The following is a 15,299-nucleotide window of genomic DNA, read 5'->3' on the forward strand; positions in this document are numbered from 1 at the left end:
TATGCTGACCAGTGATAAAGACGCTGCACAGCCAAGAATCATTTTCCAAAGTCCTAGTTGTTTTTGGAGTTTTTTCAATTTTAACTTCCACAGTGGCAGGACACTTTGCATCACATTTCCGCTTTTCAACTGCGGTAGGTCGACGGTGGTTCAAATGACAAGTAAAGACCTTACGAAATGCATAGTTGGCTGGATCAGGAAAAGTACGTCGAACATTCCAACTTGTTCTTGTAGCTTTGCAAAACAATGCAAACCAGTTGTCCCATTCATCTGCATTTCGTATAGGCCTATCCACTTTCAAAACAGTTTTGTTTTTATTGCTTTGGCCATCATCAATGTGAGCATTAATGTGCTGCAATGTTGATGGTTGCAGAGCATCCATGGAAAACTTCGACTTTTTTTAACACTGATAATAAACTAGTAAAAACGTTTTAAAATGGTTCACTACGTAGCCTATCTTACATGAAATGTGATACGTGGGCTAGATAAATTGGTAGCCTACTCTGCATAAGCAAAACTGTTAAGAGTCTAAAGGTTTACTCAAACTACACTACAACAAACGGTTTACCAAAACAGAAATTATTTAGCGCACTATAAAAATGATTGAACAACTTGCAATTAATTTCAGTCTTAGTACCAAACCTTATTGAACAGATTAAAAAGTCCTTAGCATAAAAGAGATAATGCTTGCTTCGCCTAGCCTAGATCAGTGGTTCTTAAACTGGGGAGAGCGTGAAGATTCTCCAAGGGGAGCGCGAACGTCGTAGGATTGACTGGTAATGTGATCATAGTTTTAGCTTTATTTTCCAGCACTCACTCTTGCGGTTGTTGTTTTAGTCCATTGTTCAGTAACAATGGCTATTTGTTACGTTTTGATCATGCTCCACTGATCAGCACCGCTCTGATCGGTCAAATCATTGCTCAAAGGGGATTTTTTTATGGTACCTTTTAGAAAGTTGCGCCCGGGGCGGATTCAGATTTTGCCGCCCATTCAAGAAAAAGCATGTGAAAATGAATTTTTTTTAATTGACTTAAAGTGTAATTATTGTATGTTTTGAACCAGTAGCGTGGCCAGTAATTTTGAAAGGGGGGTTTTAAGGGACGGCGGGCAAAACCCGACGGCGTCCTTGCCAAAGACGACACCCAGCGGCGGGGGTCTGGGGGCCCTCCCCCAGAAAATTTTGAAAAATAACTTTGAATTTGGTGCATTCTGAGAGCATTTTCAACAAAAATGTGGGTATAAGTTCCATAGTATAAATATTCCTGTAAAATGGTGCTGTCCGGTGGCATAGCAAAAGGATAAGATCATGTTTTCTTGGGAATTTTTCGGTAACTTAATAAAGCTAAGTCTCTATGTTTTCTTGTTACTAATTCCTGGCTGAGATATTTGAATGTTTGGTATTGGCAAAACTCGCTCTTTTAATGGAGTTTCGTTTAAAATTAGGCAAACTTTGTTTTAGAGACATAGAGACTGAAAGCATCATTCTCAATATCGTGACGTCACATGCGTGCCAAAAAGGGGGTTGTAACCCCCAAACATCTCCTCCCTCTTGGCTACGCCACTGTTTTGAACGTTGCCATTCTGTTTGCTTTAATTTTCCGTGTACTTTTGCATTATCAACAAAAAAAAAACGTCCTGTCTGAAAGTGCCGCCCCCCAGACGTGCCGCCCGGGGCGGTCCGCCCCCCCGCCCCCCTAGCTACGCCACTGGTGCCAGATGTTTCGTCCCGACGGTTCGGCCCTACAAGACATCAGCTACTTTGGTGGAAAGTGCGAGTTGCGAAACACCGCTGAAAGATCTCAGGGACGAAACATTTGGCAAGCGTGCGAGATTGAGAGTGGCAAAACACCCCGACAGAAAATAAGGTTTATTCGAAGTCGGCATAACCCTAATATGCAATAACCCATAACCCTTATATACAATACAGCCATTGCAGCATTCAACATAACAGCATTTGATTATATTGATCAGAGTTGGATGAAGACATGATTTTTAATTTCACCCATAGCCGTACGAGCCAGGGGGGGGCAGCTGCCCCCCTATTATTTCAAAACATCGCGAATTCGGGAAAAATCTTGCAATTATTAGGGCAAAAAGTGCTATATGAAAAGCTACAAAATTGCATGAATTAAGAAAAACTATTTAATTAACATCTTTTACCTATTAAACTAAGTAGGCTACAGCCTCTTATTTGCACAAGAATTGTGCCGCAAAATTTTCATTTGGCACACCCGCATTGATGTATTGTATTGCATGGTGATCAAACTGTAGCACGAAATACATTTAACCAACTGCATCATGCCAATTTAGGCAGCCACCAAAATATGTATCTAATACTTTTGTGAAACTGCCCAAATCAAAATGCAAAATTCGCTATATACCTAATTTTATTAATTTTCACAAATGCATCGTGTTGATTTGGGCAGCTGAAAATATGAAATTATCTGATGAAACTGATAAGTCTGTTTATGCAACTGCCCAAATTAGCGTGAGGCAGTTTCCACAAAATGAACAAATTCATTAATTTTTCTCATGCTTAGGCTACATAACCGTATCGTTTAGATTTGGGCAACAAAAAAATATGAAATTATCTGATCATAGTCTATGTATAAAACTGCCCAAATTGGCATGATGCAGTTGCCTCAAAATTTACAAAGTCTTAAATCAAAATTTACAAAGTCTTTAATTTTTTTCATAATATCCATAAATGCATCATCTTGATTTGGCCAACTACAAAATATGAATTTATATAAATCTGGTGAATACTTTTATAAAACAATTCGGGTGGAGAGGTTACCAGGGATGGAGGAACCATTTTAAAAGTAGGTGGGCCCGGGAGGTGGGCCCAGAGGCACAGTAGTCAAAGTCAATCCAACTTCTGGGGGGCTTCGCCCCCCAGACCCCCAACCACATTGTTGCATTCATATCGCTTGAAATCGTTTATACATTGTATTTTCATGATTGCCTTTCGTGCCAACAAGCGAAAATGTTCTATTTTTGGCCCCATTTGGCCAAAAAAGTTAAAAAAATTGCTCTATTATAGCGTTGTACAAAATATGGCGATGTACACACAAATAAAAAGGCAAAAATACACACACAGTTATAATACCACATCGGAGTAATAATCTGCAGCATTATGCGGTACGTGCATATGTAATGATATCATTGTTTTAACTATAGAAAGCATAAAGAATAGTTATATTGATTGACAAATTGCTCTACCAATCACACGCAACCACACCCACACGTGCTGCTCATCAATAGTGGGCCAACAGAAAAGTTTAAAGATTGGATTTCATCATTGAACTATCAAAGATAATCAAACTAGTGTGTATCAAATGAGTGAAGACCTTTTTTTGGAACTCCCTCTCTGATTTGCCATTTTCGTTACCTTTTCAAAGAAATTTAGCTTTCAAAAGTTGGTGGGCCAAGCCCACCCACTTTTGAAAATAAAGTAGATGGGCCTAGGCCCACGAGGCCCACATGGTTCCTCCATCCCTGGAGGTTACAGTACTTTTTCAACCATAAACGGACATAGCTATAAGCAACATCACAACATTTAGCAAAAAAATGTTATCTGTTGAATGTAATGTTAATGTTGTGGTGTTGCTTAGCTTTGTTTGGTTACTTTTATAAAACTACCCAAATTAAAATGATGCAGTTGCGCCCCAAAATAAAAAAATATATTTAGTTTGTTTATGCAACTGTGTCATGTTAATTTCACTAACATTTAAAATGCTAATGCTGAAATATATAATCTCAAACCAATCATAATATATTCATTTATTTCAAAGTTTTCCAAACTCAACCCCTGCCATGCAAGCTGGCAAAATATTTGCTTTGCAAGATCTTGTGTGAAACATGGCAGCTCCACTTTTTTTCATTAATATCTTGACTTCTATTCTGTAGAGACATATCCAGTTGTTTGCATTAACTTGACCTGCTTTTTCTGGTTGCAAAAAAATGTTGGCAAGCTGCATGCGTATCTTCAAAGGTGAATTCAGTTGTTCTAGCTTGATTACTTTGGTAAGAAATTCTAGCTAGCTGGTGATCTTGTTATGTTAGTTTTTCACTGCTATCATGCTCCGCGTACATTATATTTGGGCAATTTTTATAAAAGCGTGCAGATTTGGGCAAATTTACGTTCTGCCCCCCCCAAAATGGTTTGGTCTCGTACGCTATGATTTCACCTGTCTGATTGTGGAAACGAACTAATAGTAGGCCTATCTAAAACAATTGTGATTAAAAAAGCTATAGCCTAATTATCATGTCATAAGAGCTTATAACCTTGCAAATAAGCAGTCATATCAACAGATATAGGGGAAGGTTTGGTTAGTTGAGCCGGGTAACGGTTGATCCATCCGGTTTTATCGCAACGTCGTGCATGATTAGTCAACCGTTTCATAACGAAAATATGGAAAAAGTTGAAGTCCATCAGCACATGTAGTTTTAGGGATTTTCTACAAGCAGAAAAATTGTGAATCAGTTAAATGTAAAATGGTAGGTTAAGTAGTTTTGAGAAAAATAGGAAATGTGTTATTTTTTCCTACGATGTTTCATCGTTGTCTTAATGGAAATACTGGGATAGGTGAGGGTAACTTACTCTTTGTTTTAGTAGTTCTCGTTGCTTGATTAGCCAGTTGGTTCTTGGCAATTTTTCATGAATTTTGAAAATGGCGGCGATGTTAACAGTTGAGCCACTTGCAATGTTCACGGTTGAGCCATGTCTTTATCATAAGGAATGTAGTTTATGAGCCGATGGTCCTTACGTACTGCCCTAATTTTGTTGTACTGTACTGTAATTGATGCGTAGAACTGGTGTCTTAGCCGGGGGCGGTCCACTACCCCCCTTAAACTTCCATAAGAGTAGTTTTTTCTGTAAAGCGCCAGTTTGAGGGTAATTTTTTTAGCACTCCCCCCCTTATATTTTTCTCGATAGCAACGCCACTGGTTGCTAATGTTCGTTTTCTTCACAAAGTTCGCGAAATCGTTTCAGAAAGGTAAAAGCACCTTCGTGCAAAGTTTCCTATTCAATGATTCTCAGTGTTTTCAGAAATATAAATTTCTGTTCGTTCAGTGCTCACTGTTCTTTCATTTTAAGACACTAGACACAATACACAGTTTAAACTTTTTTTGATTGTTTATTTGCAAGATGTTCAAGAGAAGAGTTTATTGTGTTTGATGCAGATTGAGCTCTGTTTTGGGATATCTTTTCGAAGTGAAATAATGGTGGATCAACCGTGAACAACGGGTGGCTCAACCGTGAAATTTAGGGTATCATTTGAGCCGGCTAAATTTCAATTTTAAAATGCCGATAAATGATATAAATCGGGGTCAGTCGCAAACACAAACTTGTTCACAAGAACCGCATAAGACTGAAATTTATCATGATGGATTCGGATTTTTGGTAAAGTTTGTCGTTAAATTTTTATTGCAGAAAAATCGATTTCTGGCTCAACTAACTAGACCTTCCCCTATAGCGCCTTGGACAAAAAAATATTCATTGATTTAGACAGAAAAATGAACGCGAGTCGTTTTTCGTTTATGCACAAACGTATTGTGTAGAACAACGGTGTTCAACCTGCGGCCGTCGATGAATAATTATGCGGCCGTTAACACGTAATTTAATAAGCATGTGTTGACGGCCGTGCCTGTTGTTGAAATGAAAAAATTATTTCATTAGAAAAATGAAATGTATTTTAAATATTATAGGCTACAGGAATATCTAGAACCACTGGATACCCTTGTAATTATACATATTTCAAATTTTAGAGCTTGAAAAACATTTTCATCATAACTTTTTGTAGGCTAGGCTGTAGAGCCTATTGTTAAAATCGTTTAGAGACAAAACTTTTTCCTCAACCCAATTTCATTGTAACGGTAGCCTACATTGCATTATGTCCTTAAAAAGAACACTAAAAGAAAAAGAACACAGCAGAGGAGAAAAGGGTATTCAATTCCAAATAGGAGTTGGATTATTTCATGATCGAGACGGCAGCGCATACTACTGTATGTGTCTAATATGCAGTCAAGTAGTTAAAATTGTTAAAAGAAATAATGCAAAGCAGCATTTTCGTCGTCATATGTCACACAATTACGCAAAATTGGAAGCCGAGTTGAGGAAAATCTGTGTCAAAAATGTGGAAAAGTGCACTTGATTATCTAATGTTGCGAGAATTGGCAAGAGAAACTCTTGTTCTTTTCGGAAATACTTAGGGTGCGAGTCTGCCTTTTCACAAATGAAGTACCTGAAAAACGAGTAGCGTACCGAACGCGATTGTTGGACTGAAACCTGGAGTCTCAACTAAGACTGTATCTCGCGAGGTTCCCAACTTAGTAATTTTATCTGCTCGTATGCAAAATCAAGAAATAGAATTCTATTTGAATAAAGACCTTCTGATGATCCCCCTTTTAAGGCAAAACAGGCTGTAAGGGTTTGGTTTTAGAGACTGGTAACTAGCCTATATTTGATGTAATTCGCTCTGCTTGGCTTTTTGCATGGCATTGAGCACTTTTGTAGTATTAATACTATTTATGCTTTTATATTCACTTTTCGCAATTAATCGTTTTTGTTGGGGGGCGGTAACATTTTTCCCGTTTATGAAGGGGGCGTTGGGCCAAAAAAGGTTACACTGGCTTAAAGTGACGCTATAAACGAACAAAAGACGTCTGGGGACCAATAAAGGGTGCCGTTACATGCGAATTGACGTTATAGGCGATGCTGTTGCAGCCGAACTACAATGCACGTAAAAGACAGGAATTCTGCAGGGACCGAGCGAAATGTGACGATAATAGGCGAATTGACGTTATAAACGAAGCCGTTATAGGCGAATTCTACTGTAGGACACATTCCATAAGACTAAGAGGGTATTTCGTTATTGGAGTCAGTATGAAAATGGCCAAACTTGTAAATGGCCACTTTCCCGAACTTGTAACAATTGATTCATAATAAATACATTTAATATTACATTTAACTTGTTCAATTTTTGTAGGTAGCCAAACCATACCCCTAGACTAGACAGATTAAATTATCCTTATAACCAAAAGCCAGCTTCAGATAGCCAAAACCCTACACTAGGGGGCATCAGAAAAGTAAAAGCCTACATCTTGTAGGGCCGAAACGTCGGGACAAAAAATCTGGTAAGCATGAAAAGATCATTGGTGATGAAAGCATTCAAGAAAATATTAATGTCGAGGTAATTGTATTTTTTAATTTTTCTGTTTTTGCATTTAAACATCTAGGCTACCGGTACTGATATTAAATCAATGTGACGTAAAATCTACTAATTTTATTTGCTGGGAATAGATACAAAGTAAGATGTTACTTGTTGTAGATCATTGAAGCGGACAGACATACACGAGGAGGAGTTGAGTGAGGAAGAGTTGGCCAATGATGAAGAGATAAATAAACAAGTCGACACAAGTTTCACTGGTACAAGTCGCAACACACTGCGTGACATTTGTCGGAATTATACCTGGCATCCCAGCAACACGACAACCTCCTGACCTATACCAACATTTAGAGGAGTTCGGGACCCTATAAGCGAAGTGGTGGTTTACAGTGGTAACAGACTTTTAGACTACTTTCAACTAATTTTCAATGATGTGCTGCTAGACATAGTTGTTGCTGAAACTAATCAGCATCCCCACTAATATTGGATTGCAAAGGTGAACGATGGTACTCTGGGGCCCGAGTCTATTGAGTATTGTTGTGTGCATTACTTGCTGTTTGTTTGTTCTGTTGCGCATGCTGTGTAGCTTTTGGTTGTCTTCAGTCTTCACAGTTGCTAAGTATTTGTGAACGTTGTAGCCTATATTAGCCCACATTGAACCTAATAAATTCCTGATTGCCTTTTCGTTTATAAACAGAGACGACAGCAATCAACAGTTTCCAACATAAACTATATCCTTGAAACATTTAGGACAATTACGTACGGTACCAAAAATCTCTTGCTATTCAGAATCACCTGCATTGTCATTTTGTCAATAAGGTACAAATTTTCTGCAGTATTTTTTGTTTATGTTGATAAACACCCAACACCACGACAAAAACACCAAAATACATGACTTCAAAAGTAATCATGATAGATACCTTCGTAATAAATTTTTCAAACATTAAAACCAAGTAACTTGAAAATGAGATCATACATCTGTCGTTCTCAATAAAGATATATAGTAGGGGAGAGTGGGGTTAGTTGGACATCGGGGTTAGTTGAAAAACTGCGATTTTTTTTAGCCCCCCACATTTTTTTAAATTTTGCTGCCATCTTGTGAAACATGACCTTTGAACCTCTTTGTCATATTTTTTTGGTTTGATCAAGCAAGAAGCTGTTTTGCTGAAACAAGGTTTTGTGTTTTTGAACTTTTTTCATAGGTGGTATGAATTAGTCTGAAGCTCAGTTGTTTGTTAGGTTAGCGAAAAGTCTGTTATTATGTAATGCTAGTAGGTGTTGTACAACACCAATAACCACAGCATTTGCAGGAGCTTAGACTAAGCTTGAACCTATTAATGAATTTTTCTGATCAGGTCATATGGGGTTAGTTGGAAAATTGCAGATAGGGTATGTTGGAAAGTTTTTCCAACAAATCCCTGAATTTTGAATAAAGCTGTTTAAACAGTAATATTCCTATTTTGGTCTACAAAATGGTGTAGGTTATTGATGTTTACTTAAACCATTTTCAGTGATAACTGCATATTTTGTCACTGCAGGCTATAGCTGTGTAATAAGTCAAAAATCTGCTACTAATTTCTCCGTATTTTGAATAATATTGGCTTTAAGCTACAACATGCGCACCTACAAAAGAAAAACTGAAAGAGGTAAAATACCTAAGGATGTTATGGAGAGAGCAATGGGTGAATTTCTTGTCAATAAAAGACCATGCTCTACTGTTGCCAAAGAATTCGGGATCCCGCATGTGACACTGCGAAGGTACTGTATGAAACATCGCAGTGAAGCACTGGGTTCAAGCTCTGAACAAAATGATAAAATAACATTATCAAAGTATGGATATTTTAATAACAGATCAGTTTTTGATGAAAATCATGAAAATCTTCTTGCTGCGTACCTCCGGAAAGCATTGACACTTTATTATGGCTTGTGCACTAAGGAAGTAAAAACATTAGCTTATCAAAATGCCAAAGAAGCTAAGTTAAAAATTCCAACTTCCTGGAATGAGATGAAAGCAGCTGGAAGTGATTGGTATTATGGCTTCATGAGGGGCCACCCTGACCTGTCTCTCCGTACTCCAGAAAGCACTTCTCTCAGTCGCACAACTAGCTTCAACCGGCACAATGTAAGCACATTTTTTGAAAATTATTCTTGTCTACTAGAGAGAGAAAAATTTACTCCTGATAAGATATGGAACTTGGACGAGACTGGGTGCACCACAGTCCAGAAACCACAAAGGGTGATTGCTGCTACAGGTGTTAAACAGGTTGGTGCTGTGGTTTCAGCTGAACGAGGGCAACTTGTCACGTTGTGCTGTGCTGTGAGTGCTATTGGAAACTGTGTTCCTCCCATGTTTATATTTCCTCGTGTCCATTACAAAGGTCGTTTTGTTAAGGCAGGGCCTGCTGGATCAATTGCAAGGGCGCATCCCAGTGGTTGGATGACCGGTGAAAACTTTTTAGATTACATGAAGCATTTTGTTTCACGTGTGAAATGCAGCAAAGATCAAAAAGTTTTATTGATTTTAGATAATCATCAAAGCCATGTAAATTTGGAGGTCATTGATTATGCTCGAAAAAATGGAGTAGTTTTACTCTCATTTCCACCTCACTGCTCCCATAAGCTACAGCCTCTCGAACTGTGTAGTGTGTATGGTCCTTTCAAACAGTATTACAATCGTGCATGTGATTTTTGGATGAAAGAGAATATGGTCGGCAGAGCATTTCCCAGAGCCATGACACCTGTTAATATTCAATCAGGTTTCAGGGTCTCTGGTATATATCCATTTGACAGAGATATATTCGCTAATGATGAGTTCATGCCTTCAGATGTGACAGATCGACCAGTTGATACAAACAATGCAGATCAGCTTGTAATCCCTGAATCACCTAGAGATGCAGCTCCTTCCACTTCACAACAATGTGTTACTCCTGAAAGCGTTCGTCCATTTAGAAAAGCATCACCTAGAAAGACAAAGGGGCAAAGAAAGAGAGGAAGAACCATAATCTTAACACATACACCAGAAAAATGTGAACTTGAGTCCCAAGCTGCAAAGAAGCCAAAAATGCATGCTGACAAAGCACGTAAGCGCATAATTCCCTTTTCTAATAGCAATTCCAGTGCGTTGCCATCATCAGAAGAAGCATCTCCAAGAGCAAAAGAAATTGACGGTGTTCAAGCAAATCCACCTTCTGGTGTTGAACAAGATGAGTTCGTTTTGGTGCGTTTTACTGGACAGAAGAGTGTGCGATACTATGTTGCTCAGGTAAATTGCAATTAAAACAGTGACTCAATTGTGTTTCTTACAAAGGTTTTATTTCAATTTTATTTATTTTTCATTGCTGGAACAAACATGTAGTTATCAATTATTTTTCCACTCGCTGTCATAAGTACAAGATCTTTTTCAAATTGAAATGTTTTTGTTGCATAGGTGGTTGACGTGTTTGATGATGGAGAATGGAGATGTCACTCTGAACTTCATGAAACGTGCTAGTTCCAGATCTACTGATGAACAACTGACATCTGTGTTTCCGGATGAATCTGAAGACTCACTGTTCAAGCATTAAAGACATAGTCTTGAAGCTTCCAAATCCTCTTAGCAAAAAGGGAACAAGACGTTGTCAACAGAAACTTTTGTTTGACATTGACTTATCACTTTATAATCCTCAATAGAATGATTTTTATACCAAAAGCAATAGTTTTTGTATTGTAATGTAGTGCTTTCCAACTAACCCCAGGTATGGGGTTAGTTGGAAAGTTGAAGTGGTCTTAAGAAAAGTTAAATTGCACATGAACTTGAATCACCATCGTCACCACCGTTTGTAATCTGCTAGAGGACATGATAGTTGTTATTTGTAGCTATTTTGAGTTATCAAACATGAACACTTTTTGAGTAATCAGCGTTTTTCTAAATTTCTTTCCAACTAGCCCCACTCTCCCGGAAGTGTTATAGCAAACGCTAGTACAATGCAATCGTTACTTAGTAACATACGTTCCTACTAACATACGATGAACAGTTTAAAAATTGGTCAGTGCAAAGAATACAGATAAAATAAAAAATCACAATCAAAGCATAATACATTAAAAAGTCAGCATACGTCAGAACTTTACTTGATTTAGGTAGAAAAATTATAGTTTAGTGCTGTGGTAAACAAAAAACATTTCATTCAAATGAGCGCAAGCATCTTTCGAGGGTTAACTTTTCTTGCAAACCAAATTCGGAAACGACTAAATCGAAGCTGTTTCAATAAAAAATCAAAAACACTTCCAAAAAACACAGGTAAACAACAAATTTCATCTCTCTATAAAAAAAAAACTAGTTAGCGCTGTAACTTGGCAGTGCTTTTTAAACAAGCATAAAAGTATATTGAGAGTATCAATGTAAAATTAATCATCCACGATTAAAGAAACCTTATGAGAAACCTTCTTGCAACCTGACTTGGAATACAACTCTGTTCCTTCTGGAAACCATTGCAGCTCCTGAAGGATTTGATCAATTGTCGCTTTATGAACGTCCATGCCTGATCTGGGGTAATTTCGTCTTATTTCATCTTGAATGCATAAGCGCACATGGTTTCTCTCAAGAGGAAGAAAAGGGATAAAATGGTCGATCACATTGTGGTCTATAACTCCACTTAACTTAAGCCCGCCGTTTGTATTATATGCATTTAACTCAAGAATTTCTTGCATGTCAGAAAGAGTGATACTACTCCTTTGTTTACCTTCTTTCCATACTTCTAAACACTTGGTTACAATATCATTCCCACCAGTATTGCTCAAGAATATAAACATGGATTGTCTATAATCAACTTTATCAACAGAAGGTTCAGTTCCTAGAAAAGGTTTAATTGCATCGATCAAACCTTCTGGCATATGATCTATTTCCTCAAATACAAAGATTGAACGGCTGCATCTGGATACATTTCCTTTAATCCATGATTGTAACTGATCTTTGTAAAGAGGGAGTTGATGTTTATGTTTAAAGTAGAGTTCTGCATTAAGTACATGGACAAATGGACTATTGTCTGCTTTGGAGTAAACATTCTTAGTGATCAAACGACTAACATGACTTTTACCATTTCCAGTCCATCCATGGAATGACATCACTAATGGTTTACGTGGATTTGTATCTCTTAAATGAGACTTCACTGCTTTATAAACAACATTATGTGCAATGTGCTGGCCATACAATAACTTGTTCAGGTCATTCTTAAAGTTGGTCATATTAGGTTTGAACTGACCGCTATCACATTTCCCTGAATACAATAAATCTTTCAAAACTCCTGTTACATATTTAGAAGTCATTCCTGCTAGCTCAATAAATCCATATTCAGTAACCAGCGCACTGGCTCCGGCAGCAATAGAGTAAGGATCTATAAATGCTGCTGTATAGTGCACAAGTAATGAAATTGAGAGTAGCAATACTGACAAGAGTTTCATATTGCACAATATAAGCATGAGCCAATACTTTTTTCACAACCTAAATGGTCCTCTTTGCTTTAAAACAAATTTTTCAAACAAGTGAATGATCCCTAACTCTGAAATTCACACAAATATATTATATTAGTGAAACAGCTTTCAATGTTCATACAGTATGAGTTTAATCTCTCCATCTACTAATTTATAAACAAAACAAGGCAAACTGTCGATTAAAACATAACTTTCTTTAACATAATACATGAGGCAACTCTCTTCAGCTTTATAGAGATTAGAGCAAATTTGCTTTCCTAAGTTATCTTAATATGCAGAATTGCAGATATTGAGAAAAAATGTAGCACACAAAAAGTGTTATCAAATCATAGTTTAGAACTGCAAGAAAAGGAATTTCTTTGTTCTGTGATATCTATGTCGCTGGCTGAAAAAAGTGTATGCTGCCAGCCATTGGCGTAATTTTTTTTAAAAATTTGTTGAAATTAGGGGTGCTCTAAGTTATCTTACGAAAATTGTCAATATAGGCTAATCAATTGAAAACCTGACCGATGGAAAATGTTAAAACAAATGACTCAATCTAATAGTAAATTCAACCATGTTTAGCCTACGTCATGAAACGTCGAATCAACATAAAAGATAATTTTGTCGTATGTGTAATCGAATAGACTGCAACGGTGTGTCAAACGATCAGATAGAAATGAAAACAAGTATTACATGCGAGGCGAAAGTGATCTTACATTGAATATTGAAATATATTCGACTTTAATTTGTTCACGTCTGCCTTATAATGCGGCTTGCTATAAATTAATCACATCCAAATTTGTTTCTGCGGGTCGTTGTCTTGGAAACAAACTCCGTGACAAGTTCTTCCATGTTTAATTTCTCCGCCAATTCGCGATAACTACCTATAGGCTATAACGGCCAAATTGTTCAGTCGTTGTTGCGTTTGAGTGCTGCGAAGGTAGGTCTTCAAGCGTCGTAATAACGAAAAGGAACGTTCGGCTTCACAGGAAGAAGTCGGCATAACAATGTAAGTTACCAAAGCTGCATATATATTTGGCATTATATCGACCATTGACGGCTGTGCAATGAATTTCTGACGTAGCGTATTCACTGTCACAACATCACCGTCACGTTTGCAACAAGCGAACCACTGTTTGCGTTCACGCAGCAAATCCTTGCGTTCCCAATCACCATCATAAAATTGGCTTACTTTCGTAACATCGGCTTCTTTCATTGTGGGATTCTCTAGCAGCTCTCGTAGCAAGTCTGCCATTCGGTATGATGAAGAAGGGAAACGGCTAACGATTGCATCTGACGCCGTTTGCAGGATGTTTTTGTAGACGTTTGAGTAGAAAACAGCAATTTTCTTCGAGCCAGACAAATTGTTTTCTCTCGAACGGCACTTCTTGACGCAGTGCGCGTGTTTGTGCTTAATTGTTACGCAATAGTACAATCATGTCTGCCCTTGATATGTGTGGCGCTGCGTGCCACACACAAATGTAAAACACTGAAAATATTGCGCTTTGGTGAAACGACTTTCAAGAAAGAAAAAAAAAACGGTATTTAGCAATGCAAATTTCCATTTGAATCGGTGTATTTTGTATGCAAACCAGGACCCAGGGGTGCTCTCGCATTTATGTTGTTACCTCAGATTTTCATTTTGGGGTGCTCAAGCACCCTTCGCACCCCTGAAATGACGCCTATGCTGCCAGCAAGGCATACCAATGATTGAATGTGTCTCAGAACACTTTCATAAAATTAGAGGTTATAAAAGTGAAGTCCGTGGTTCTTTAAACTTAAAGCAGCGATTCCCAACCTCTTTCTCTCATGGACCGGTTGTAAAATGAAAGTAGCAGGGTTGATCGGTTTAAACCGGGCAGTTTTGACCACCTATTACTGGTCAAAACCCCTTTAGTGTATGAATCAAGTTGCTTTTCAATTGAATTAAAAATATTACCGTCCATGTTTAGTAATGATGTTCAACTATATTTTATTTTGATCAACAATAACCTAAATGCTGGATTTGGAATAAAAAATATTCAATTTCTCTTTTTATTTTTGATATTTCAATCAGTTGGTTATTTTAATTATTGAGAAAATTCAAATTCTAAAAATAAGTTTCTGATGAACCAAAAAATGCTTGGTAGAACGATGAACCATTTGCACAGCCAACTGAAGTACAAGAATTTATTCCAACAAACTTTTTTTTATGAAAAACATTTGCCATCAATTTTGCCATAAAATTTGCGCAACATTTGCCCTCCCGTTGCGTAGCACATAAGACATAGCATGACATGTAATTAAGGTAGTAGTCTTAACGCTGTTTGATGTCTTGTTTTTGGCGGCGCTGAAACAAGAGAAAAATCCAAGATATATAAATATAATCTTTTGTACGAATTTTACAGGCAGCCATCTGTGGCTGCCTGACAGGTCGGTATTGGCGGCCATTAATGAAAGTTCAGGCGGCCATGGCCGCCAGTTATTTCGAGGCCTGCATATCAAAATGGTCACAACTCACAACTGCTTCTATATTTCCTAAATAGCCCATAGCCCAGGTAGACAACCATTCACTAAATAAAAATATTTTTCTGGGTTTTGACCGGTTTAAACCTAGTTTCACCGGTTAAAACCAGGTTTAAACCGCTTAGTGGTCAAAACCAGTTTTGACCACTTAGAAATCAACCCTGGAAAGTAGC

At 37.6% G+C, this 15,299-nt stretch overlaps 1 protein-coding gene across 1 annotated transcript; it reads right to left on the reverse strand.

Moving 5' to 3' along the window:
* Positions 1–11,556: 11,556 nt before the first annotated feature.
* On the reverse strand, positions 11,557–12,336 carry LOC145785243 (torsin-1A-like). The gene has a single exon (XM_082596926.1). The coding sequence runs from the start codon at positions 12,271–12,273 to the stop codon at positions 11,557–11,559; it is 717 nt and encodes a 238-aa protein (XP_082453052.1). The 5' UTR covers positions 12,274–12,336.
* Between the last annotated feature and the right edge of the window lie 2,963 nt (positions 12,337–15,299).

Source organism: Aplidium turbinatum, chromosome 16, assembly GCF_918807975.1.
Source record: "Aplidium turbinatum chromosome 16, kaAplTurb1.1, whole genome shotgun sequence".
NCBI lineage: Eukaryota > Metazoa > Chordata > Ascidiacea > Aplousobranchia > Polyclinidae > Aplidium > Aplidium turbinatum.